Here is a 26,469-nt window from a genome sequence, read left to right as displayed (position 1 = left end):
CCCAGGGAGGCATAGGATATCATTCAAAGATCACATTAAAATCTCTTGCATGTGAGTTTTGGGAGAACAATCCCTTTATGTACAGAGAGAATGTAAATACATTCTGTCTGTGAACTATGGTGCCATTTAGCAATCTGTACTGAAATAGAGGCTGTGATGGAGGTGTGTGCCTCTGATAAACGCTTGTGCAACTTTTTTTATGTGGAAGAGTTAAGGCATAGTGGGGAGGTCAAACTTTTACCTTTCTCTAGCTAAGAAAATGCATTATTAAACTCACAGGAAGTGACCATGCACTGATTAGAATTTCTTAGAACTTACAGCTTTCTTTTTATTTTCCTACATTCTTATTTGCTTTACTTTGTGTAACAAACCTGTAAACTGCCTGAAGAAGAAATGAATCTATTTTTGTGTATGTGGAAATACAGCTGTGTTTAGCGTTGTCATTGACAGATGGCTTGTGATAATATGTGCCAGATGAAGAGCTACTTTGGAATTAACATGGCAATTCATTATAATCACAGAGACAACATAAGAAAACAGACCAGACATCACTAGAACTGTCCCTTACTGAAGATACTGCTTTGTAAGAGAAACTGGAGTTAATGGCAGAGCCATTAGTCAATTAATGATAACAAAGTTCAATGTAGATGATTTTGCCTCTTCAGTGAGTTTTAAATTAAATTTTGTGTTTTAACTGATATATGTAATGCTGTGACCTATATGCATTTTTTGAATCTATTTATTAAAAAAACATACAATGAATAGTGGTAAAATTAATGCTCCTCAATGATTGCTGTTCATATGTCGTGATTTGGGTACAAATTTTTCATGTAACTATTTCAATAAACAAACAAATGCACTCTGAAAATATCTGAGGAAAAATGTACCAGTTTCAACTGAAAAAAAAAAAAAAGTATCCCAGGTATTATTGGAAATAGAGTTTTTAAAATGTTAATATATTGTAACAGCTGCTGTATTTATGCTAATATAAAGAACTCTTTGACTGTGTTTTTGAGTCCTGTACCTTTAAGAAATGTGGTGCATTTTTGCTACTCACAGCTCTTGTTTATTAGATAATTGAAAATGCTGCCTTTTGGTGGGAAGCTTTAAACCAGAGGCACGGGTTACAGACTGATGTTGAAGTATATAGATTACTGGACTGAAGATTATTTTGAGGTGGAAAAGCTGAAGAATGACTCTATGATACATAAACATAGTAAATTTTTGTTTTTCTAGAACCATATGGCCTGATAACAAAATGTTTATTTGTTCATCAAAATAAGCCATTTTTACTATTTTGTATGGTACGTTATATTGTATTCCTTTCCTTAGGTAGGTGTAAAAGTACAGGAGAGAAACAACCCTCCTGCAATGTATTTATTGATTTTCTTTTGAACGGTTAAGTGGGAATAAAAAAAGCAAAAAAATCCTGTAGTTTTACAGTTTCAGTCATTTTTAATGTCTTCTACACTCCCACAATGGGAAGGGACAGGGCTGATGTAGCAATATAGTGTAACCTTCCAATGAAGTGATAGCTGGGGCAGTAGTAGTAATCTGATGTGGAATGGAGATGCTTGTGGGAGTAGGCTTTCATTTATTTAACTTCTGTGTTAATGTAATGTTTTAATTCTTTCATCCATTTTGTGTTTGAAAGGCATTGCTATGTTCCAGCTCTATTATGAGTAGCTTCGAATTAATTAGCAAATGCACTTTGTAATTGCTTGTTATTGGCATTTAAAATAACAGTTAGCTGTTATGGAAAGTGTTGAACTTCATTTTTTATGAAAGTGTAGAAGAGCAGTACATTATGTATTGGATGATTCACATGATGCTTTGGGATAATGCCAAAAAAGGAGAATTTAGAGCTTGGCCAGAGGTCCATTTAAGATTACAGGCTTATGAATTTTGAAGAAATAGCTGGAAGTCCCCAGTCTAACCTTATGCTCAAAGCAGTGTAAGGTAGCATGGCTTGATCAGTTCTATGCCTAGCTTAGCTGAACATGCAACCTCTTTGGGCAACCTGCTGCAGTATTGTACTGCCTTCACACTGGACAGCTTGCTTTCATTAGTTAGCCTTTACTGTAGTATGCTGGGTTGAGTGACTTTGTTTCCCCTTTAAATTCTTAATAGGTAGCTGGTGACTGCAGTAATGTATATCACTGTTTCCACTCCTGTTATTCTCTGTGGAAGACTGAATTCAACTTCCACATCTTTTGAGACATCCTGTGCTTCAGCCGCCTGTTCACATCTGCAACCTGTCACTAGACTTGCTTCAGTGTTTCAGTGTTTGCTTTGTGCTGGGTAACTCAATGCTGGATGTGGTTGCAAGTGTGGCCTTGAGTGCTGAACAAAGGTTAAGAATCCTTCCCTTGAACCACCAGCTATGTATTTGTAAGAACAGCTCAGTAAACAGTTGGCTGCCTTCGTCACAAGAGCATAGTACTGAATCCTATACAATTTGCTGTGCAATAGTATTCCATCCTGTTTGTTCTAACCATCTAGATGACTATGACCAGCCCGAGTGGGATGATTGTCTTAGGTGCTGGATGGTGCATTTGCTCCAGCTTAAACTTGTAAGAGTACTGCCAGCTAATTTTTCCAGTATTCTGAAGTCCCTCAGAACAGCATCCCCTCTTCCTTTGCGTAATGACTCTTTCCCTTCCTATGGGTTCTTCCTGCACCTCTAGTTTAGTATTGTTGTAAACAAGCTGAGAGTGCACTTTATATCATCAAGGTTACAAACAAAACAGTTAACCAGTTCAGGTCTCTGAACAACACTACTTGTTTCCAGATAGATTTCTTATCAATAATGACCATTATTGGAAGTCCAGCCCAATTTCCATTAATCTTAGTCCAAATAGTCAATCCTAATTGACTATTAGCAGGACACGGGATAATGGCTGCAAGCTGTATCAGAGGAGGCTTAGGGTTAGACATAAGGAAGAACTTTTTCTCTCAGAGAGTGGTCAGGCACTGGAACGGCCTGCCCAGAGAGGTGGCGGAGTTGCTCTCCCTGGCAGTGTTCAAGAGGCGTCTGGATGACGTGCTGCATGATATGGTTCAGTGCTAGTGGTGGCAAAGGTGATGAGGAGTCGGTTGGAGTAGATGATCTTGTAGGTAGTTTCCAACCATGTGATTCTATGATTCTAATTTCATCAATTTGAGCATAACTTTTTTTTTTTTTTTTTGCATGTTCCTGTCTCAACTGCTCCTGAGAAGGAGGTGACAAATTCCATGTTTTATAGGTGGTCTGTCTTCATGTGACTCTTTTAAGATGAGTTACTGCACCTACTACACACAGTATAATTACACTCACCTTAAGAACTTCAAGTTTTCTGTTTCACATAGCTTTTCTTCACTTCTGAGTCAGATAGCAAAAGAGATTACCATGCATGCCCCAACTGGTCTAATTTAAATAAAGACCTATGAATATGGCTTCTACTTGATAAAATTCCTTTACTAAAACATATTTTCAAAGTAAGTTGGTGTGAATAAAGGTGGAAAACTGGGTACTTAACACTTTGGCCTTGTTTTCAAGAGAACAGCTCCACTGTGACCTCATATAATTCCTACCACACTACTCCAGTATTGATTCTTGCATACCATAACTTCTTACACTGATATGTGTAAGAATATAAGGTGATATATATATAATGTATATAAGGTGATATATAATGATATAAGAACTTCTATCAGTAGTATGTTATTCATACTACCTACATTTGGGAAACATGACCTCTGTTCATTACTACATGAGGAACTAGGTTTCCACAAGTGTTGGGAGCCACAAAAACCATGACAAAAATCACAAATAAAATTCTGCAGCACTAGCATTTATCTTTTCAAGAACAACAGCCAATCCTTCTGAAAAATCTAATTTTCAAGGTGTGTACGAAGGGGAGATTTTATTGTAAAGAAAAAGTAAAACAAAACTCCTAAATATTTCTAAAGCATAGAAGTTGAAATTTTATAGATACATCTTTTAAGTACATGTCAAAAACCACAGAAGTATGTGGAGTATTGCTACTCAATAGTTAATTCATCTATATGTCTTATCTCTTACAGCTGATCAAAATAATAGATGTTTTCCTATTCTTGTCTTTTCTTCAAATTTTCGATTTTATTTCTTATACTTTATTTTTAAAGATGTGCCATTCACATTTGCCCATTTTTCAAATGTAGCTGTAGCAATTAATATAATAATTCACTTAAAGTAATTTTAACTTTTTTGAATAAGTGTATGGCTGGCAGGCATCATTTAACGCAATTATTTTTGCTGTAGGGATTGAACATCACCCAATTCATTTCATTTCTATCTAGCTGTGAATGAAGTCACATAATCAGAAATGTGGACTATAAAAATATCGATCAAACCATTCTGAGTGGGGTAACCATCAGAAAATATGACGGAATACTGTCAGAGGACCTCTAAGGTTAATTGCTTTGGCAAGCTCTGTAAGATAGATGAAAAGTTGGCTCACTGACTGAGGAGAGCCTGTATTGGCACATTTCTGAGCTTAAACAAATCATTTTTGTTAGCATCCAATTCTAGTTAAAGAACTCTGTTGATTGCTCAGTTTCAAAGGTTAAGTATTTAAAGCTATCATAAAGAAAAAAACTTTTTTAGAAGATCAGCACTGGGGAGAGAAAAGATCAACTATGTTCTCATTTAAGTTGAGCAAGGAGTCATGCACTGTAACCGGTATTTGGTATTGTACGTACAAAAGCACAAAAGCCTATTCTAAAACAGTAGCTCCACCTTCTGTTTCAACAACAACAACAACAACAACAAAAAAAAAAAAAAAAAAAAAAAAAGGCAGAAATGTGGTCAAGCACTACTTCATTTTAGACTTAATGGTGGATCTGAATAGTTTTAACTTCACAAGCTATGCTTCAGAGCCCAAACAGGTACGCTTAAACATGAATAAAGACAAATTTAATGGTGAATACTGTTAGCATGCTCTGTTGTATTATGTCAAAAACAATCCTTTCCCAAATGCCCAAATAAAATCAAATGATTGTGCATTGCATGATGATACCATTAGATGTGCAACTTTGGTTCATGCAAAGTTTCATTTGATAGACACATTGCTGATAGTCCATATAATCCTGAAGATTCTGCATATGTAATCTTTTCATCCATGTTCTTTCCATAACACCAAATGGATACTGTGGTCTGGCATACTGGTGGCAAAAACCAAGCCTGTATCATTTTGACCATTTAGTCCATTTAACCAAGACATTTCACCAGCCAAAAAACTTGAGCCTCTCTTTGATTTTCTATACTCTGGTAGAGGCCAGCGGCTTATCAGTTCTTCTGTCCTCAAGTCTATTATATACAGGTATCTATTATCAAACAGTAGAGCAAATATCTCTCCAAAGCCCAGCAAGGACACATTTGAGAAGTCAGGAGTCTTGATAACCCTAGAAGATAAGGCAGTATTGTTAGAAACTGATAGATTTCACTAACATTCCACCCAGTTACTGAGAATGACAGATCTCAGTTCAGCAGTGCTATAAGGAAATGGTCTTTTAAATATCGTTTCCCATCAAATGACTCCCAGAAAAGGTCTTCTGCTTCACTGCAGAGCAATTCCCATAGCAACATTAGCTTCTTGTCACTACAGCTTTGTGTTCAAAACTATAGCAATGCAGCCTGATTCAAGTCTATTTAAAAAAATCTGAAACTCACATATTGAAAATATGAAAGAGGTTTGGCTTGTGACCAGAAATCAAAACAGCAATCAAATGGTTGGTACAATTAGAGATAAATTAGAGTGAAACCTGGCAATATTTGTGAAGAATGATGTTTAAAGATTTTTTAATCGATATCCTTTTGAATGACATTTAAAGCATTAAAGCTAACATGCTACAATTCTTATTTTTTTTAAAAGCATGCCTTGAGAATAAATTCTGCACATCTTAAGCTGAAACACTTACCTGACAATATCATAGCTGGCAAAATCCCACTGGTATAATCCTAGTGCTGAACTGCACACTATGTATTTACCATCAAAGTGCAATCTGGGCTGTAGAGAGATGCTGCGATCTTCAGAAACAGACAGTGTTTTTAAACACTTGCAGTTTATTTCCCTTCCAATAGGCCAAATCTAGAGTTAGAAAACAGTTTAAGACCATAAAACATTCAAATTATAAACTTCTACACAAATTAAACAAGGCTTATAGTCTCATGTAAAGCAGGAGGTAAATGTGTGCCTGTTTTTCAAAAATATTTATCTTCTTTAATGGGAACATCAGCTCTATAACTGACTTGTAACACATAGCCATGAACTATTTACATACAGCATCCTCCAACCCAATAGTTTGCAACAATAGCAGTATTTGCAGTAAGTGTCTCACTGACAAGTTAGCGTACTAGGGATACAGTAAAAAACACTTATATTTTGACTTTTATTATATGTATTGATCTACTATTTGTTTGTAAGCATGAAGGAAATCAGTGAATAGTTAGCTTCCGAAGAGTTTTTTTGTCTTGTACATGTCTTCAAAAGCGAGGACTATGAGAGAAAAAAGCCCCGTATTATGTTCGAATCACAGAAGCACTCAAGTATTCTGCTTCCTTGGATACTGCAATGATACATGTACAATATATGGTACATACCTTGATTTCATACTTATCTGCACTTAAAAGAATATAATCCCCAGGACTATGCATAAGAGATTTGACTTTGCACTTCTGCAAAACTACCTGTAATTGAAGGATTTAATGACTTATTTTGATGCTGTTAACTAACCAAGCATTCATTTGCATTGTCCATTTTGTTACAAAACAATACACCACACACATGGTCAAAAGACATACAGATGCTTATAGCATGTAAAGGGAAACTACCATTTACACTTGCTTGCTCCTAATAGTAAGAACTTTTTGTATATATAAGCTAACACATGTACTTCTCCACAATTCTGCTCTCAATGCACATTCCAATTTCTGAAATGCTTGTAAGTGAAATACCTTTTCTAAACCTCAGAACACTTTATGCTTAGATTTTGGTTATCATATTCATTAGTTTTCTATATAATTTTAAAAGTAGCTTTCTTTCTGAACCACTGCATTCATTTGATCTTTCAAATGCTGATTCCTAACATTATTCCAGCTACTTCAGAACAGAAATCTCTTCAATCCCCTGAAAAGTTTAGTTACATCTTTTCTTTCTGTTTAAACATTATTTTGCAATATCTACATGTCCTGATCTTCTTCATATTCTATACCTAGGGGGAAGACAGGTATTAGAAATAGAAAGGTAGAACAACTTGCAAACTTCATGCAAATATTCACCAAGATTAATACAAAAACAATATTCCCACCTTAGTGACCCATTCTGTATGTCCAGTAAGGGTATTCAGGCACGTTCCTGTTGATAAGGCCCACACTTTCACAGTGAAGTCTGCAGAGCCACTGACAAGAACATCAAGTTCATCGTTGTAGTCCACACTAAAAACTATAAGCAAAGAGGGTTCTCAAAAGCAGCAACAGTCTCCATGTATGCTTTTTCCTGTGATACTGTAACTAGGTCAAAATTCACTATTACAGCTTTAACTGTTGCTCTTGAACTGTACACGTAAATTATTACTCTATTCCTGAGTTTACACTGCAAAATTACCAGCTGTTTGTTCAAATTAAAAGCATGAAGATCATTGGTTCCATTAAGGCTGGATTATGTTTAGGTTCCTATCCTAATAGTTCTAAGAAATCAACTCCAACAGAATTATTAAATTGATACATCTCATTTCTCGTGGAGAACAGACCTACAGTTGAGTGGAGGATATTCTCTGGTAGAGGACAGAATTAAGACAGAAATGCAAACACAGATCCCCAGGCTTGATTGTGCTCTTTCCTATAAGACTATCTCCAGTGTGGGAATTTAAAGAACTCCCACTGTCATGTGCTCCCTGCTAACAGGTGATAAACAAGGCTTGCATCTTTTACTCTAGACTCTAAAGCACTAAATCACCATGACAGTTAGTACTGTTTCTACACCTATAAAACAATATATGACTATGTTTTGGTGTTATTCAAGGGCAGACAGATCTACATCTATTCTGGCCACTTCCCTCCCACAATGTGATTTGAGACAGAGCCTTAAAAAACTGTGGACAAAGCTAACATAAATTATAATCTGTTCTATGATGACATATGTTACTTGACTGACGAAAATAAAATCTGAGATATTCAACATACCTGCACCAGTGTGTCCTCTGAAATGCTGTGTTTTTGCCCCAGAGCTCCATTCCCAGCAGGCTACTGTGTTATCAAAAGAGCCCGTTACAAGTTTTTGTTCATCAAACTTCACTGTGGCACAAGTGTGTGTCTGGATACCATAGATGCATTGACCTGTGCTTACATCCCACAGTTTTGCAGACAAGTCATCTGATCCTGGAATATAAAACAATAGGATAATTGGAAACAAATACTAAATAAAATTACTAGTCTTCCATGTATGTCTTAGTTATGGAATTTTCACCAAATCTCTGAAGAGATAAACTCACAACCTCTCTGAGCAACCTGTGCCAGTGCTCCATCTAATGCTTTCACCTGCATTTCCTTTCTCCACCAAAACTTATAACAGTACTCGAGTTTGCTGGTTTTGGAGACCGGACAAAAATCCTAGATACTTCCACCTCCTTTTTCCCTTTTGGTTTCAGCACAGAAGTATGCAGCTTCCCAGTAAGGTCTGACCTATTCCTTTGTATTTTCCTTCCCTGGTTACTAGTAAAGTGAAAAGACTGTCTACAGTCTAGTCACAGGTTTCTAGTAACCACCCTGGTGTACCTGAAGATGTGGAGGGATGTGTATTTCTGAGTTCACACTGAAATCTTGAAATCGGCAGTCTTCAGGAGAAACCATCACTGCAATATGCATATTGGATTAGTAGCAAGGTTAAATCTAGTTAAAGGTATTCATACAAGGAACTAGTCATGTTAAGAACTGAAAGTGCTTAAGGATGTAAAAGAGAAATAATCTTATTGCCAGGAAGCCAGACTTTTCCTGACACACCTTGAGACTACAGTGACCACACTGTGAGACCAAACTCCATTTAACCTGAATGAGATCGCAGATAACCCCTAAGAGGATACCTAACACAAATGTACTTCTCCAGTGAGATTGCTAATCTGAAACTGAAAATTTGAAAAAAAACAGTACTGTAACCATTTCTTTTTTTGACAAATAAATAAATTGGTCTCCTGGTTTTGTTTTTTTTTTGTTTGTTTTGTTTTTCCTATTAAATATTTAGCGAGCTTGATAGCATACCAGATATTTCAGAAATTGGAGGGAAAAAAAAAAAAAAAAAAAAAAAAAGTGAATTGCCCTAAACTGAGTTTGCCCTATGAAAATAATCTGTCTCCTCAAGAAAAATCAACTTATCATTAATCAAGTGGGGGAGCTGGGCAGTACAGATAACAAAGAAGAGTAAGACTCCAAGTTTTCTGAATTTCCTACCTGTGCACAGAAGACCATCTTTATAGTAAAGTGCATACACTCTGGCACTGTGTCCAATTAAAGAGGATGTCTCAAAAGCTTCGTGGTCCTTCAGTTGCTTCATCCTTAAAATAGCCTTTAGGTAAACCTTCTTCCAATGCAGAGGATCCTGAACAGAGTCATCTATTTGCCAACCCAAATTCTTACATGCGGTTTGCCACACCTCTGTACAGGCACTTATAACCTTATTCCACTGCTTAGAGACGAGGCAACATGTGAGTAAGGTGTGAGGATCAAGCCATTTTAACAGATAAAAACTAAGTTCCAATGGAAGAAGTTTGAGGAAGTCCCTCTTGAGAAGAATCTCTAGATTATTGGAGAGGTGCCTGAGCTGGACTGCTCCACTCAAGCTAATCAGGTGATCCAGAGTTTCATTTTTCTGCAAGTCCGTCAGAGAAAGAAATGTAATAGAAATGTTATCAAGCCATGCTTCAAAGTCCTTTTTCTCCATAAGGTTATGGAAAAATTTACCTGTGGTACATCAAAACACTGTATTAGTTCTGTTCAGAAAACAAGGTAAGCATCACATCATTATTACTGGTACATCAGTACTTCAAATGGCATGTTAAAGCACAGACTGAAGTAACCAATCACAGCACAAAATATTCATTAGGTTAGTATGAAGCATTTGCACATACTTCGACCTACTGTCTTACTTAAGACTTAGAAGTGAGTTGTACAAGACAATGCATGCTAGCATTCACTATGAATGTTTACATATTTCATGTAATGAGTTAACATTTTCACATTCTGAATCTAGTAAGAGTTGATCAAGTTTTAAATCTACTTTAGTGAATAAATGCCGTTTTACAGTTTACTTATCATTTAGTTGAAAAAAGGAAGAAAACAAAGCATAAAAACAGAATAATAAGAGGATAATTACTGACTGAATTAACTCAGACTCTTGTCATAACTACTTCATAAAAAATTACCTGGTTTGCACTTAAAGAAGATACAAAGAGATGTCTGGAGAATCGTGTTGAAGGACACGTAGCCTCTTTTGTATCTCCTTGATGTCTTTTTTTTTTTTTTCCTTATAAAACAAACTTCCCCTCCTCCTCACCCACCTTGTTTTCTGTTTATTTCCAATAAACAGGCCTGTGAAACTGACAGCTCGAAATGCTAATTCTCAGTCTATGTGACCTGTATTTATTTTTGTATGCTGTGGCATTTCAAGTTCCTACAATAGATTTGAGCAAATGATTAAAAAGATGAGCATGGGGCAAACAACTAAAAAGCTAGATTTATTTTCTGTGGGAGATCTCATTCAATGCATTAGATATCTAATTGAATTTAATTCATAGAAGCTCCCAAATCAAATGAATTGAGGAATGTAAATGGCAGCTCACAATACATATGCTTTTACCTTTGTAGAATAAAACCTTGAAGTACATCTCTAAATGTGACACAGAAAAGTATAGAAGAGTCTTCACTATGAAAGGCTACAAACGTAAAGACATATTACTTCTTGATAATTTTGTAAGGATTATATCTTAAAGATAATAATCTTAAGGCCTTCTGAATTAAACAGAAACAGCTGCTCCTATCGAGTTAGAAGTTCATAAGTAACTTTTACTACTGACAAAACTTAAGGGCTTTCTTCAGCACATTCGGCAAACTGTGTTTGCCACTCTAATAGGCACGTGTTTTCTTAAGAACCAGCAATCTCTAACTGCAGCCAGTGCCATGTGCACACTGCTCTACGCGTTATCCGCAACCGCTCCACTCACGGCCACTCCCGCCCTGCTCCGCTCGCACAGAGCACGGCGCAGCCCGGACACTTTCAGCGCCTTCCGCCCACGCACAGTAGAACCATCGGCACCGCCCACACTGCTCCAGTGGGCCGCGGCGCTCACCTCAGGTAGCGGCAGGGCGCGCAGCGTCCCTCAGCAGGCAGCCGCCACACCTCGAACGGTCCTCCGTGGCCCGGCAGGGGCTGAGGCTTCCCCGCGGCCATCGCTCCCACAGCAGGACAGTCTCCCGCTACTTCCGCGGTCCGCGCCGCGGCCTGTGGACACCCATGGAAGGCTGCCGCCCTCGGACAGCGATGGAAGCCTCGGTCACCTCCAGTCCCGGAGGAGGGGCGGGGCCCCTGCACCGAGTGAACCAGCCGTCACCCCGAGGTGAGGCACTCCACCAAAGCCCACGGCGCTCCGTACTCAGGCAGCTTCCGGCGCATCCTCTAAACGTCACTACGCCCCGCTGTCTCACTTTAGCCGTTTCCGTCTGAACTGGAGCCGTAAAGCGCTGCGTTACTTCTCTGCATTCGGCGCCGTGCGCGGGTTGGAGCCTGCCCTTTGGGGTGGCTGCCGCCGGCCGTCCAGAAACTGCTGAGATTATTGGCGCCGAGGCGCCCTCCCGCGGCTGGGACATGGCGGCAGAGGAGTCTCAGTACCTGCTGGCTCATCCTACTACGGACGCTTACCTGAGGTGAGGATTGGTGCTGCGTCTCTTCCTCTGGCGGGCTTAGGGGCCGCCCCGTTGCGCTGGAGCTCGGCTGCTGCGGATTTCGATGGCGCGGGGGGGGAACGCGGAAAATGTGACGTCTGGGTCAGAGCTCCATCCGCGCGTTAACGGCCCCATGAGGGGCCGGAGCCGCGAGGGGGCGGCGGCACGATCCTTGTCGGTATCTTCCGTCTCAGAGTGCAAAACAAGAAGCTGTACCTGGCCACGTTCGCTGCTGTCCTGGGACCGCTTAGCTTTGGCTTCGTGCTAGGCTATAGCTCACCTGCTATTCCAGAGCTGAGGAAAATTGGCAATCCGAAATTACGGTTGGACAGCAATCAGGCATCATGGTTTGGGGTAAGTTTCTGTATGATACATCACTCTCTTGTGATTTTCCGTCGTGGTGTGAAGAAGATGCTGTTTACATAAAATCATTAAGTTTGGAAAAGACTGCAGAGATCATCAAGTCCGTCACCCTCATGCATGTTCCTCAGTGCTGCATCTTAAGGCATTCTAACTCCTCTTAAGAATGAATATAAATGAGGATTTTGATAATGATTTTTTGTTGTCACCTCAGTAATTGATTCCGTTTTTTCCTAAGTAATACTACTGTTATACTCCGCTAACTTCGCACATATAAATAAATGCCGTTATTTTTGTAACTTTTTTGATACTATAATGTCTTATGTCAACTTTTAATCTCCTTAATTGAAACTGTCAAGGGACCACAGAAAATCAACTTGTGAATAAATTGGGTGCAATCCATTGACATAGGGAATATCAACTTTTGGGGTACAGGCTGGACTTCAGTTTATTCATGATAATCTTTCAGTCTTCAGGGCTTTAAAACAGATTGGAAAGCTAGTTTGTGAATGAACAGATAAAAAAAACATACTGTTGCATTTCTTTCTCCACTGAAAGGGCTTTGTTTGTGACCTGAGAATTGCTAGCTGTCCAATTGTGGTGGACTGTACTTCTTGACTGTGATTTGATAAGAAGTTAATATTTATTTTGTTTTTTCAAAAGAACTGCATGCATATATTTTTTGGAAGGTATTTATTTAAAAGAATTTTTAGTGTGTTATTTATATATCTATATAGATAGATGTGTATGTATATATATCCACGGAATCATAGAATCATGGAATCCTTGGATTTGGAAGGACCTCTGAAGGCCATCTATTCCAACTCTTCTAAAGTGAACAGGGACATCACAGCTAGTCTCCAGGGATGGGGCATTGTCCATTCCAGATGGAATGCTGCATCCAGATTCCTGTGTCCAGATGTGGAGTCCTCAGTACAGGAGAGATGTAGATCTGTTGGACCGTCTGCAGAGAAGGGCCACAAAAATGATCCATGGAATGGAACACCTTTATCTGTGAGAACAGGCTGAGAGAGCTGATGCTCTTCAGCCTGGAGAAGAGAAGGCTGCGAGGTGACCTGATGGTGGCCTGTCAGTATACAAAAGGGAGCTACAGGAGGGACAGATTCTTTAACAGGGTCTGTGGTGACAGAACAAGGGGAAATTTAGGTTAGATATAAGGAAAAGATATTTTGCAGTGAGGGTGGTGGAGCAGCGGAACAGGTTGCCTAGTGTTGTGGCTGATGCCCTATCCCTAGAGATTTCAAGGCGAGGCTGGATAAAGCCCTGGGCAACCTGATCTAGCTGGGTGTCTCTGTTCATTGCAGGGGAGTTGGACTGGATGGCCTTCAGAGGTCCCTTCCAAACCTAAGCATTCTATGATTCTATGATATGTATTTTTTAACTTGTTTTTTGAAGTCTCTAGTGACATTAGGAGCTGCTGCTGGAGGAATACTGGGAGGCTACCTTGTGGATAAAATTGGAAGAAAGCTGAGTCTGATGCTGTGTTCAATACCATACGTCTGTGGATATATTGTCATTATTTCCGCTCAGAACATATGGATGCTTTATTTTGGACGAATACTAACTGGCTTAGCCAGTGGAATTACTTCGCTTGTTGTTCCAGTAAGTAGAGCATCATTTCTGGTCGCGAGGTGGCTTGGGTGTAGTAACTCAGTAATTCTAGCAAAGGAAGCAGATTTAGAATAAACTGATTGTTATAGACTCATATTTTGCATGCTTTTAATAATGATGAAAATGTAAGTAAAAAAAAAGCTTTGCTTATTCTAGTAGCGCTTCTGTACTATGCGTTATTACAGTGATGTGCTTGTTCCAATTTTTCTTTTGTCTATTCATTGATAGAGGAGGGCCACAAAGATGATCAGAGGGCTGGAGAACCTCCCCTAAGGAGCCAGGCTGAGAGATCTGGGGCTGTTCAGCCTGGAGAACAGAAGGCTCCAAGGAGACTTTACAGTGGCCTTCCAGTACCTCAAGGGGGCCTACAGGAAGGCTGCGGGAGGGACTTTTCTGTAACAGCCAGTAGCAAGAGGACAAGGGGAAATAGTTGGAAGAGGGTAGATTTAGACTAGATATCAGGAAGAAACTCTTCATGTGTGCTGGTGAGACACTGGAACAGGTTGCCTAGTGAGGTTGTGGATGCCCCTTCCCAGGAAGTATTCAAGGCCAGGCTGGATGGGATTGTGAGCAACCTGGTCTAGAGGGAGGTGTCCCTGCCTATAGCAGGGGGGTTGGAACTAGATGATCTTAAAGATCCCTTCCAACCCAAACCTTTCTGTGATTCTGTGATTACTTCTGCTTATATTCTGCAATGGTCAAATCATATTTATCTCTTTACGTTTTGTATAAATAGTGGTAAAGGCTTAAGGTTTGCAATTAAACTATTATCACTTATAAATCCTAGTGCAATGGCAAGTAGAATCATAGAACAGAATCGTTTGAGTTGGATCTTTAAAGGTCATCTAACCCAGTTCTCCTGCAGTGAACCAGGACACCTACTGCTAGATCAGGGTACTCAGAGCCTGCTCTAACCTGACTTTGAATGTCTCCAGGGACAGAGCATCCACTAACTCTTATGAGCAACCTCTGAGCAGTGTCTGTGCTTCACTGCCCTTAAAAATTTTCTTATATCTAGTTTAAATCTCTCCTCTTTTAGTTTGAAACCATTTCTCCTTGTCCTGTCACAGCAGACCCTGCTGAAGAATCTGTCCCATTCTTTCTTACCCATCCCATTCTTACCTGCTGTAGGGAACCTGCTTTGGCAGGGGGGTTGGACTCGATGATCTCTGGAGGTCCCTTCCAACCCCTACAATTCTGTGATTCTGTGATTCTTACAGCCCTCCTTTCAATAGTGAAAGGTTGCTATCTGGTCTCCCTGGTGTCTACTCTGTAGTGACTTCTGCTTCCATTGAACTGTTATCTTCAGAATATTAACTTTTCTCATGTATTCAGAAATATCCTTGCAGCAGTATAACTGAAATAATTTGTGCTTGTCTTTCTTTTCTGGTATTATTTGACCTATTAGGTGATTTGACCTATGTGATGCCTGCTGTTCACACATGTTAAGATAAGAACCATTAATTTTGGATTTTCTGGAGAATGAAATAAAACCCAGTCTTTACAGTGAATTAAAAAGTTACAACTTAAGATTTGCAAAGACTTTTACGTGTGGCTTGGAGTTTGCGTTCCTGCAGACTATCCCAAGCACCAGAGTGTTCTGCAGTGATGCATTTGTTGTTGAATATGGCTAGCAAAGGAAGCCCTTACTAACACAAGTTTATTTATCTGTCAGAGCCTTAACTGACAGCATAAACATTCTTCTTAGGGTCTCCCTTTTTCTGGTTTTTTTTTTTTGTAATGCTAATATGTATTTATGAGATGATACTGTTCTACCCTCTCCATTTTGCTGTGGCTTTTTTTGAGGAGGGTTTCTAGGAAATACATCCGGTTTTCAGAAACAAATTATTTCTCTACTTCTTGATCCTACGTTGGATTGAGGTAATTATTAGACATTTTCTCCCTGTTTTAGGTATATATATCGGAAATATCTCATACAAATGTTCGTGGTATGCTTGGCTCTTTTGTCCAGTTGATGGTGGTGACTGGCATACTTGGAGCCTACACTGCAGGTATTGGGGTTAGGTCTCTGTAAAAAAGAATTAGTACACGTAATGAAAGAACTACACTAAGGAATTGAAAGCAAATGTCAATTCATTTCTACAACCGTTAATTTTGTTGTACAAATATTAATTCTTCTGGAACTGATTTTTTTTTTTTTTTCCTTTTTGTTGTGCAGGAATGATACTAAAATGGCACTGGCTGGCAGTATTATGTTCTTTTCCACCATGCGTAATGCTTTTGTTTATGTTGTTCATGCCTGAAACACCAAGATTTCTGCTGGATCAGAAGAAACACACAGAAGCGATAGCTGCTTTACAGTTTCTGCGAGGACCATTTGTGGACCATGAATGGGAATGCAGGCAAATTGAAGCTAATGTTGAGGAGGAGGTGATGAGAATCTGATTTACACTAAAGACAAAAAGTCTGAAAGTATACAGTGTAGTTTAAGGATTTTTATCATAGCTTAGTTAATAGCCTTTTCTACAGTGTGAACCTGTTCAATCACAAATGAACTTAAAAAGCAGTGACATTCAAATAATCTTTTTTCTTCTGCTTTCCAACTGCAACTGCCAGCAGTGTTGGATGCCACTGGTATGCATGAGTAGCAGTTGGGCTCATGATCTTACTGTGACGATAGATAGGTATGTTTTCTTATTGTAACTGGCAGTTTTATAGGATTGTTCAGCACCTCAAAAACTTATTTGCTATTGCACCACTTCAAAAGCAATCTTTAACCTCTTGTAATGAGATACTAGCTTAGACAGACATGTCCAGTAATTGAAGTCTTATTTCTGCAAACTATTGATTCTTTCATGTTAACTTTCTCTGCAAAGTACTGTTGATTTTTGTCTCTAGAAACTGAGGAAATGCTAAAAATATTTTTCTGGATTTCTCGTACTTCAAATGTAAACACTTCTACTACTAAGAAATTTAATTTTGCTGAAGAGGGGTGGAAAACTTACTCTTTGAACATAGTGAAATGTTCTGAGGATTTTTATCTTTTCATTTAAAATACCGTTTTTTCGTGGAACTGTTGCATCATCTTTTTTAACAGGGACTAAGCCTCTTTGAATTTAAGAATCCTTCAATCTACAGGCCACTTCTTATTGGTGTGATTCTGATGTTTCTCCAGCAAGTAACAGGCATTAATGCAGTTATGTTTTATGCAGAAACAATCTTTGAAGATGCAAACTTCCAGGTAATCAGAGTGTGCTGTCAAATGTCTATAGTTTCAGCTTGGTGCTGAATAAGTATAGAACATGTAACTAACTGACTTGATATTTATCTTATCTGCATCATAAGTAACAGAGTTTGAGTGTTAACGGTCACCTTTTATTTTAAATTACAGATACCCTCTTAACTGTGTTACTCTGGCATAACTGGATGTTACTGGGTTGTTTTTTGTTTTTTTTTTGTGGGGAAGCATGTTTTGTCTAAAACTTTGATATGGATAGAAATCTTTATTATAGTCATCTCATCCACATAACATAACTTTTTTTAAAAATGCAGTTACAAATTTAGTGCTTCAGAAAAAGTCAGATGCTAGGGGGAAGTTGTGACTTATTAAACAACTTACTAAGAGATCAATATGTTATGTTAATTAATGTGGATGTCTTTATTTTATTTTTATGTATTTCTTCTCCTAGTTAATTTACTTTGTACAGTTTTCCTTGTTCCAGAGTTAAGAAACAAATGCATCTCTAATGCCTGATAAGTGATCCTGTTATCAGCCTGAAATAGCAAATTCTTCTCCCTGTTTCCTATTTTATTTCAGGACAGCAGAATGGCTTCTGTTGTTGTGGGTTCCATACAAGTATGTTTCACTGCTGTGGCTGCACTTATCATAGATAAAACCGGAAGAAAAGTGCTGCTTTATGTGTCTGGTAAATAAACTTACTGACTTTTGTTCCCTGAGAAGAAACATGTAGAGTACCAGAAAGTGTTGGAACTACTGGGGGAATTGAGTGTTACAATTTATTTATTTCAAGTGCTTTGTTTTATAAGTGGATTACAACTGATGTAATAAGTGCTGCTTCATAAGAGGAAATTGTCATGATATATATACTTTGTTGGCTGAACTCCTTGAAATTACTTATAGCTATCTTTTTGTCTTTACCAGGCCTATTTTTACTTTGGACAAATTGTTCATAGTTGTCACACTGCACACTCAATAGTAATGACTGCTGTAAAGACTGGTTTAATTTGTGTGTGCAATGATTGACATTTTTTCATTCTTGTTTAGGCTAATGTTTATTTCCAATAGCGTTATCTTTTCAGAAACACTTCTGCTAGAGCTAGAGCCAACATATCTTGCATTTAGCTCTCAGAAAGAAGAGTACCTAAGCAACTATCATTGCCAACTTAGTTATTGCTTACTTTTCAGGGATAATCATGGCTCTCAGTACTGCATTGTTTGGGTTTTACTTTAAAATGGTCCTTCCAAATGGGAACAACTCATCAAATGCTGATCTGTTGTTCACTTTCAACTCAGTATCTCCAGGAACAGAAACTAGACTATCCTGGCTTGCAGTAGTAAGCTTAGGACTCTTTGTTGCTGGTAAGTAGAACTGGCTTCTAAATAAATATTACATGAAATTTGAACTTTCTGGTGAATGTGACGGACTTCTTCCATTTTCTTCACATTGTTGAAAAATGGAGCTGTGTTTGACACAGTTTTTTAGTGTATTAGACAAAGTGATGCTGATTAATTCACAACCTCTGTGATCAAGCTAGAAGCTAAACAGTTAAGCCAGTGTTCTGCAAAATAAATTTGCACTTCCTTGTGCTGATACTAAATAGTAATTGCTCAGGCTCAATAACTTGCAGCCATTAATGGGGGGAAAAGGTCCCTGGTAGTATCTGAGCCAAAATGAATTCTGTGATAGATCAAGACAGCAGCAAGTTAAAAATTAATTTTGTTTCTATGTTGACCACTTCTCAAACTTTTTAAGATGTTTCGCTTGTTAAGAATCCTTGTACTTAATTTGATTTAAAGTGTGTTAGTGTTTAGCATGCTCCCCTAAAATAACATAGCATTATTTGCCTGACACTCTCCCCTTTGAAATATACCTAACTTGCATTTATCTGGTGGTTTTTTTTTTTTTTTTTTTTTTTTTTTTTTGTTTTTTTGTATTTACAGGTTTTGCCCTTGGCTGGGGTCCAGTTCCATGGCTGGTAATGTCTGAAATCTTCCCCCTTAAAGCAAGGGGCATATCAAGTGGTGCCTGTGTGTTAACAAACTGGGCTATGGCCTTTTTGGTGACCAAGGAATTTCATGATTTTATAGTAAGCACCATAAATCAAAATTCAACTTTTTTTTTTTTTAAATATAAAAAAAACTATCAAAGATGCTCCCGATAAAGCCTTGGGCCAGTCTTCTTCAGCAGTATATATGGGTTGTGGTTGTATAGTTAATGACTTACACTTTTTTTGTTGTTTTCTCACTGCCTTAGGGTTTCTTAACATCCTATGGGACATTCTGGCTCTTCTCTGCCTTCTGCTGCCTCAGTGTGATATTTGCAGCCTTTTATGTTCCTGAAACAAAAGGACGGACCCTGGAACAGATTGAGGCCTACTTCAGAAAATCTTAAATCTCAGGCTTTTGCTGATGTGAAACCTTTACATCATTATTTGTGGTGCTGTTGCTAAAACTAACTGTGTCACATGGTAGACAGTCACACAACTTCCTTTACAATTGTTTTAACTAATTTTGTAAAATCTACTTTTTTTTTTTTTTTTTTCCCCCCCATCCAGAAATCTATAGGTATTTGCATACACTTGATTATCACTGTATACTCGTTGTACTGTAACTTAGTTGTGTAGGTCTTGGACATGTAAGTTTTTTTTAATTACTGTTCATTGGGTTTGTTTGTTTTTCTTGACCTGGTGCAGACGGACAGCAGTGGCCAGGAAAAAATGTTAAATGTATTGTCTACTGTCTTTTTTGCTAATAGGTAAATTAAGATATAATTTTTAAAATAATGAAAAAATTTATTGTCCCCCTTCGCATTTCCCTACATATGTTACAATGAAGAAATTTATGCTACAGTCAGGACTTTAATTTTGGATTGCTGTAACTTTTCCTTTACGTGTGTTACTGCTTCTGCATCTGGGAAACCTGCCAATAGAATAAGTCTTGATCCAAAGTGTAAATAGACAAAGGCTGGGTGCTAGTGTTAAGATGGCATTATTTCTCCTACAGAGGTCAAGTATCTAGGACTGCATTTAAATCACAGGACAGGTTATTGCTCTCAGCAGGATGTATTTTAGCATTTCATTTTCAGAAGGAAAGAACAGATCGCGTAGACTGAGAAACTATACCCTTTGCCACAAAAAAAAGAGGAAATTCTCTTTTATAGTGTTAACTTGAGGGGTAAAAATCAACCACTGGAGAAGGTCTGAGTCTTAACAACACCCAGAAACAAACCAATCCTAGACTGTTCTTGGCAAAGAGGAATAGAGCTTATGGCCAATCTCATGAGTCTAAGAGTCCTTAAATGAACAACAGGTTTAAAACATTTCTAGAGAACTATAGTAATCCCTGAACCAAATTTAGAAAAGCCCTGCAAGTTTGAAAGGAAGAACTGATGTAAAATTTATTATATATGAAGAAGTAAATCACTTCTTCCTCCTCCACAATAACAATAAATCGCACTTAAAACATTTCCAGCTGTGACAGGAATGTTTCTATTTAGATGCTACATCTAAAACACAAAGCATATGCACTATCACATGACATTAAACACAATGGTAATACACTGGCATTTAAGACAAGTGGTAGTAAAGAGGTTTTGATCACAGACTCAGCATCTGTCTTAACACGGCAGTTACTAAATTACAAAACAGCCCACTAACATTCAAAGTCTCTGTTAAAACTGACATTGCACGTTGATTACACTTTCTTGCAAAAACCTTTAGAGACAACATTTCCATCCAACCAGTTAAATATGTAATAGAGCTATAAATAAGAGAAAAATAATCTCAGTTTTTTCCGTCAGATCATTAATCTAATATAATTTTCAGTAGCAAAGAAGTAGTCAGTCAGTTGCAGGTGTGCAACAACAAAGTGAAGCATCTAGACATTAAGCAGACTGGTGAAATGGCTGTGATCAATTGTAGTAACAGTATCCGTACTTTTTATCCTGTGTGCTTGCTGCATACTGTCACAGAAGCTTCCTCATATTGTTAATGCAGTGTATTTAGTTCTCAGAGTATAACCTGTTTCCCCACAAAATCAGGCTATGCTTGGATTTCTGAGAAAAGTGCTTTTACAGAATTAGCAAGCACTGGGCACATGACATCAAAGTTGTTAATAATGACACTATTCAGTATGACACACACATGTATATACACATGTTAAAACATCCAAACTGAAAAGACTATGTCTCAAATGCAGACTAAGCCAAAAGCTCTGGGGAAGCTCTTGCATCTGCAAATGCAAGTCATAAATGCAAGTTTTTAGAAAGGCCTGCAGGAGTTTGTGGCTTATCTAAAGACACCTACACAGAGAGGAAAGGGCAGGCACAGCAACCTTAGGTGTACATAACAGTGCTATGCTTCTTGTGGGTGCAATCTAACCTGTTATTTGCCTTACTAAGAACTGTTTTAACGTTTATTCAGTTGACCATCCAAAAATAATTTGAATCAAGAAATACTTTGAAATTTGAATCTATCAGTCAATCACAAATGCTTGCATACTTGCATATGTATAGAAAGTCACATGAAAGCAGACAGCAGAATTGCGACTCATTCTGGGTGCCAGCTGACATCCAGTCATGCATTTCAAAAACAAACATAACAAACAACCAACACAAAAAGGCCAGAACAAATTAAAAAAAAAAAAATAGCTCCAAAGTAGGAAACAATTGTAACCAGGACAGGTCAACCTGTCCTTTGCAAACCAAGCAACTGAAGTTATTAATCATATTTGTTCATTCAATCTAGAATCTATCTTTCACCATCTTGGGAGCACTTAGCCCTTCCTCATCGTACACTTCAGTCTTTCTCTCTCCTCAGAAGGAAACATTTCATTACTTTCCATTTCTGAGACTAGAAAGAAAGGACAGTTAGTCTGGATCCCAAGTAGGTTTAATCTCTGTTTTGGAGTTCCTAAATGCCAAGCTGTAAAGACCTCGGGAAGGACTCACCAAGCTTCAGCCTTAAGAGCCACATATTATGCATGTGGGAAGGAATAAACTAATGTGTCCCAGGGCTCTTGAGTCCTATTCAAAGTTGTGATGGTTCATAGGCATGTTATAAAGTAAATGTAATAAAAGGATGATGAGTTGCTGAAAATGCTGCTTATTCGTTCTTGAACTGAATCAAAATTCAATAACATGATACTGAACAAGCTGCTCTTGTTTATGTAGTTTTGAATGGAGATATGTGTGGGTGAGTTTTGGGCTAGATGATCTCCTCTGGTCTCTTCCAACTTTATCCATCCTGTGATTCTATATGTATCACTGATGCTATTGAGAAGGCACAAGTCCATTCTAAATTAGCTGTCTGTTCAGTCCTGCTTCTTGAACCAGAGTAAACTAAATTCCTGTAGTTTATTCAGACTAAGGTACTGTGCAGAAGTGATGACAATTCCATTATCCAGGAGAAGTTAAAAGCCCTCCTCCTCCAACAAATCCAGCAAACTAGGACACAAAACACTTCTAGCAGCACCTTATCTGTGTTAAGAGTCCAGAATTGACTTTTAGTTTAACTTAACTTGATAGCAAGCATTCAAGCTGGTAACAGCTCATCCTTCACAGAAAGACTTTTCCACACTTCTACTGGATGTGGTGGTAGCAAGCTTATTTTCCAGTGTTCTCCATTAGATGAAGCTACTACCCATCCTTGCTGCAGTTCCAAATATTTTCTCTCAAATATATGTTGGTCAGCCAACACCAAGAACACCGGTAAATGGCAGTTTTAACACAAGATGTGAAAATCAGAACGGCTGTACTTGAGATGGAAAGGGCTATGCTTTTTGTGCCCAAGGCTACTTTCCAAGCTAATTGAATAGAAGCATGCACATTGCAGACAGGAGAGGAAATAACATGGTTTCAAGGGACTGAACAACAGCATAGCAGTCCATCCAAGTAGCCTCCCAGGAAGCCATTTCATTTTCCCTGGTCACTTGACATTGGTCTGAAGAAGAGATTACGCAGATGTATTAAAACTTTGTCCTATTTTGAGACTGCTAGTTCTGAGGACAACATTTCATCACACAAAGATGCACATAGTATGTGAGAGTCTGATGACAGTTTTAAGCCAACAGAAACCACATCCTTGTACAGTGGCTATTTGTCAGTTGTCCTAGCAGCTTCACATTTTGTGTTATTTTGTCTTTTAGGTAAGACAAATGTCATAAAGAATTTCACAGTTTGGTTCTTGTGGCTTGCATCAAACAAAATCCAAGCAAAACTACCACATTCCCTGTCTTCTACCCACGCTCCAGGATATTCTCTGACAGTAAGTAGATAATAAATGACATGAACGTGACCATAAAGCCTTAGTTACCACATCTAGGAGTAATATTAAAAATCAGCATTGCCTGACCTCTTCATCTCCTTTTACTAGGATTTATTTACTTTATTGTTGCATGCCTATAATGGCATACTGATTAATTACAGAAGGAAAAATGTTATTGTTAAGGCACTACATACATTAGGAATGGAGACAGGTAATTTTTCCACTGTTCAGATCTTGCCTGTCCTATGTGAGTATTAATTCTTTTAGGTCTGGTAGTTTCCAATGTGACTAACATAACAGTTGACCCATTAAGTCAAGCTATATCATAAAATTCAGCTGGTGGGTCAGAAGAGGCAGGGTTAAGACAAGTGAGTTGACACAGCAACTATGTTTCCATCTTCAAACTATTCAAATGTTTTGTTCCAGATAAATACCATGAAGCTAGTCTTTATTTTTTTGTCTCACATAAAATGTAAATGCTGTATTCCTTACAATCCTTTTGCCACTTTTAGTATTGGCTAGATGTCATCAATGTTGCTATTACGGGTAGAACTACAAAGCCTCTCTCTGTTGGCAGTGTTGTGGTTCTGCTTAAACAAAGTAATTCTTGCCTTATACCCCATCTATGTATTGTCACATATTGGTTTGACACAAATACCAATCTTTTATCATTCTGCCTACCACCATAGGCAGGGGTCAGGTACTGTCAGACTTCCTCTATTCTTCTACAGTGCTCCATCTATAAGGGTCTTTCCATGTCTTTTAACACGTTTGTTCAGGTTCTTCACTTATGTTAAATTATGCTAGAATAACAGAAGTGAACTTCTGCAGTACATTTACGATGTGATATTCCAAAATCACTAAGCAAAGTTTCCAGTTAAAATATTATTTTAAATCAAGCCTGAGTTTTGCAGCAAAACAAACTGGTACAGACTTCAAAAACACCCACACAAAAGAAATTAAGTACTACGCTCTGAAATTTGTGTACTGAAAACAGCGATGCTTCTGCTTTCTAAAAATATCTAAGTGCCAACAGTGCTTCCTAAAGTGAATTCATTAAGTCCACGAAAGTGTTCACAACTTCCAGCAGGATAAGGACCATATGATACTTCCAGACCAATTCTTCTCAAACCTCAACTGACAAGACAGATAGGTTGGGATAAATGACTATGGCCTCTGAAAACATTCTGAACAGAATTACAAGGTCCTGCAAAGACTTTAAGGTGGCACTTCCTTTCAGAAGTTTATTAAGGCTCACCCCACACATCCATGGTTGCCCAAAGGAAAAAAAAAAAAAAAAAAAAAAAGCAGTCACTGGTTAATACTGCTTCTACTCCTGAACAAAGTACTGCTTAAATTATTGCTTCTTTTCTTGCTCAAGAAAAAGAAGTTATTCTTTTAAGTTATGGCCTTGCATATTTTCTTAGGTGGAGATATTAATCTATCATAATACAATAAACAGGGCATGAAAAATTTTCCAAAAAGTTTCACATTCAGACAGGCAGAAGCAAAAGGCAGAAATCATCACATGGTCATGCTTACATATACTACATATTAAAAAAATAAATAAATAAAAAAATCAAGCATACAGAATTATGTCTACATAAGCAGCAAGAAATACCTGCTAATAAAGCCCACATCTTTCTATATAAAAAGCCTGGAAGCATCACATTTTCATGAAAGACAGCAAACTCTTTCAAAATATTGTTTAAAATTGACTTTTTGGTATAGATAGAAGGGTTAAAAAAAATAATCAAGCTTAATGATGAAATTTTGTCCTTTAACAAGACAAAAGATTTTCTATGGCTATTTCATCATAGAAAACTAGCTTCCTAGCAGTAAAATTTTAGTCTGGTCCACTTAGAAAAATGTTAATCTGAAGCAGTGACTTCTATTGTTGATACAAGAGCAAACAACAAATTTTGATGCCTGCACAGGAATCTTTCCATAATCAGAATTAGGGGGTGGCTTCTGCCTGTAATGAGGAAATCTCAAGGTGCATTACAGAAAAGTTGTTCCACTACATGGAGAAATATAGTATAATTTTGACTTTAAATTTTTAAGGAAGATCTGTGTTTTTTTTCTTTTTTTTTGTTTGTTTGTTTTTAAATAAAACTCCCTCTACTCAAAGATTCTTAATGCCAAAACAGTTTTCAAGTTCCTCTAAAAATATGTACACAGACAGGTCAGAGAAAAAAGCATGTTCACATGTCACCTGGTCTTTATAGAATATTCTTGATTCTTCATTGAACAAAAAACAGCTGCATCATTTCCAGGACAGACTGCACTGTTTGAGAAGATCTTGCCTAGAAGTTTTTTTTTTTTTTTTTTAAATTTTTTTTAATATTAAAAAAAAAAAAAAAAAAACACAACAAAAGGAGTGATTTTCATTACAAAATTCTTCTTCCTACATTGCACACACTGCTGTAAAACAACTCACAACATTAGTAACAGCAATTAACTTTGCAGAATGCTACTTCAGGTAGCTCAGAATAAGAAATACTTTTTATTTACTTCAATTTCAGCCTGAAGCTCTCATTGATAACCTACCTTTAAAACACCACAGAAAAGTAATAGTTCATTAACTAAAATAAGAAAACAAACAGACATCAAAGATGCAAGCATCACCAAACCAGGCTAAGCAAGCCAGAACAACATGAGACCTATAAAGATTAATCACCAATACTTCCAGCCACATTTTACCACTAGAAGCACTGTTTGTGACATTCCTACAGAGCTCACAGAGTTGTAAGAAAAGGTGAAGTAAGGAACAGTCTTGTCTGTCTTCACTTCAAGTCAATGATGTCTTCATCAGATAAAGAAGTCAGATGAAATGGATAGCTAAATGGTGAGCTCTCCTCCCTGTTTGCTACAGAATCAGGATCTGAACTAGTGGAAAGATGACGACCCTCAGAATAGCTTTCGAAAGAGGCTGAGATTATTCTGCAAAGATGAAGACAAAAGTCACTAAAAAAAAAAAAAAATACACAGAAAAGGGGCAGGTAGGGTCAGTGGCTATTTCTACATACAATCAAGTCATACTAAAGACAGATCATTAAAAC

General features: G+C 37.8%; 4 protein-coding genes across 13 annotated transcripts in view; 2 read left to right on the top strand and 2 right to left on the bottom strand.

Annotated features, from left to right (window-relative positions):
* The window catches only part of LOC122184338 (beta-1,4-galactosyltransferase galt-1-like), a 6,344-nt gene extending 5,093 nt beyond the window's left edge, over window positions 1-1,251 (top strand). The window contains exon 3 of the mRNA XM_042879246.1: window positions 1,237-1,251. Coding sequence (XP_042735180.1) covers window positions 1,237-1,251 — 15 coding nt within the window. The remainder of the gene's footprint in view (window positions 1-1,236) is intronic.
* A 2,849-nt stretch (window positions 1,252-4,100) lies between these two features.
* Window positions 4,101-11,683, bottom strand: FBXW2 (F-box and WD repeat domain containing 2). 2 transcript variants are annotated; one of them, XM_042878933.1, is made up of 8 exons: window positions 11,359-11,683; window positions 10,570-10,682; window positions 9,464-9,973; window positions 8,204-8,398; window positions 7,330-7,463; window positions 6,623-6,709; window positions 5,941-6,110; window positions 4,101-5,424 (listed from the first exon to the last, which is right to left on the bottom strand). In XM_042878933.1, the coding sequence occupies exons 3-8, from the start codon at window positions 9,951-9,953 to the stop codon at window positions 5,136-5,138; spliced, it is 1,365 nt and encodes a 454-aa protein (XP_042734867.1). In that variant the 5' UTR covers window positions 9,954-9,973; window positions 10,570-10,682; window positions 11,359-11,683; the 3' UTR covers window positions 4,101-5,135. The 2 variants fall into 2 exon arrangements, with proteins under 2 accessions (XP_042734867.1, XP_042734866.1); XM_042878932.1 differs by lacking the exon at window positions 10,570-10,682.
* Window positions 11,591-22,240, top strand: SLC2A8 (solute carrier family 2 member 8). Of its 2 annotated transcripts, XM_042878930.1 has the most exons (10): window positions 11,591-11,932; window positions 12,145-12,304; window positions 13,727-13,933; window positions 15,855-15,954; window positions 16,122-16,333; window positions 17,001-17,144; window positions 17,721-17,829; window positions 18,330-18,503; window positions 19,086-19,231; window positions 19,399-22,240. In XM_042878930.1, the coding sequence occupies exons 1-10, from the start codon at window positions 11,874-11,876 to the stop codon at window positions 19,534-19,536; spliced, it is 1,449 nt and encodes a 482-aa protein (XP_042734864.1). In that variant the 5' UTR covers window positions 11,591-11,873; the 3' UTR covers window positions 19,537-22,240. The 2 variants fall into 2 exon arrangements, with proteins under 2 accessions (XP_042734864.1, XP_042734865.1); XM_042878931.1 differs by lacking the exon at window positions 12,145-12,304 and having other exon boundaries at window positions 11,857-11,932.
* The window catches only part of GARNL3 (GTPase activating Rap/RanGAP domain like 3), a 45,439-nt gene continuing 39,578 nt past the window's right edge, over window positions 20,609-26,469 (bottom strand). For all 8 annotated transcript variants that reach the window (XM_042878927.1, XM_042878922.1, XM_042878924.1 and 5 more), the window contains one exon: window positions 20,609-26,350. In XM_042878927.1, coding sequence (XP_042734861.1) covers window positions 26,194-26,350 — 157 coding nt within the window. In that variant the 3' untranslated portion in view covers window positions 20,609-26,193. The remainder of the gene's footprint in view (window positions 26,351-26,469) is intronic.

The sequence above is a fragment of the Lagopus leucura genome, unplaced genomic scaffold (assembly GCF_019238085.1).
Source record: "Lagopus leucura isolate 7727_CA_CO unplaced genomic scaffold, USGS_WTPT01 Super-Scaffold_100022, whole genome shotgun sequence".
Classification (NCBI taxonomy): domain Eukaryota; kingdom Metazoa; phylum Chordata; class Aves; order Galliformes; family Phasianidae; genus Lagopus; species Lagopus leucura.
This window is presented reverse-complemented; position numbering and strand designations above follow the sequence as displayed.

What these genes read in the sequence shown, in the direction of transcription:
- FBXW2 (XM_042878933.1), bottom strand. Translation starts at nt 9,953, where the DNA reads ATGGAGAAAAAGGACTTTGAAGCATGGCTTGATAACATTTCTATTACA. An exon ending in ATACAGAATGGGTCACTAAG is followed by an intron (nt 6,710 to 7,329) that starts GTGGGAATATTG and finishes CTTCAATTACAG; the next exon opens with GTAGTTTTGCAGAAGTGCAA. An exon ending in GCCAGCTATGATATTGTCAG is followed by an intron (nt 5,425 to 5,940) that starts GTAAGTGTTTCA and finishes CTTATCTTCTAG; the next exon opens with GGTTATCAAGACTCCTGACT.
- SLC2A8 (XM_042878930.1), top strand. Translation starts at nt 11,874, where the DNA reads ATGGCGGCAGAGGAGTCTCAGTACCTGCTGGCTCATCCTACTACGGAC. An exon ending in ACTACGGACGCTTACCTGAG is followed by an intron (nt 11,933 to 12,144) that starts GTGAGGATTGGT and finishes CTTCCGTCTCAG; the next exon opens with AGTGCAAAACAAGAAGCTGT. An exon ending in AGGAATTTCATGATTTTATA is followed by an intron (nt 19,232 to 19,398) that starts GTAAGCACCATA and finishes TCACTGCCTTAG; the next exon opens with GGTTTCTTAACATCCTATGG.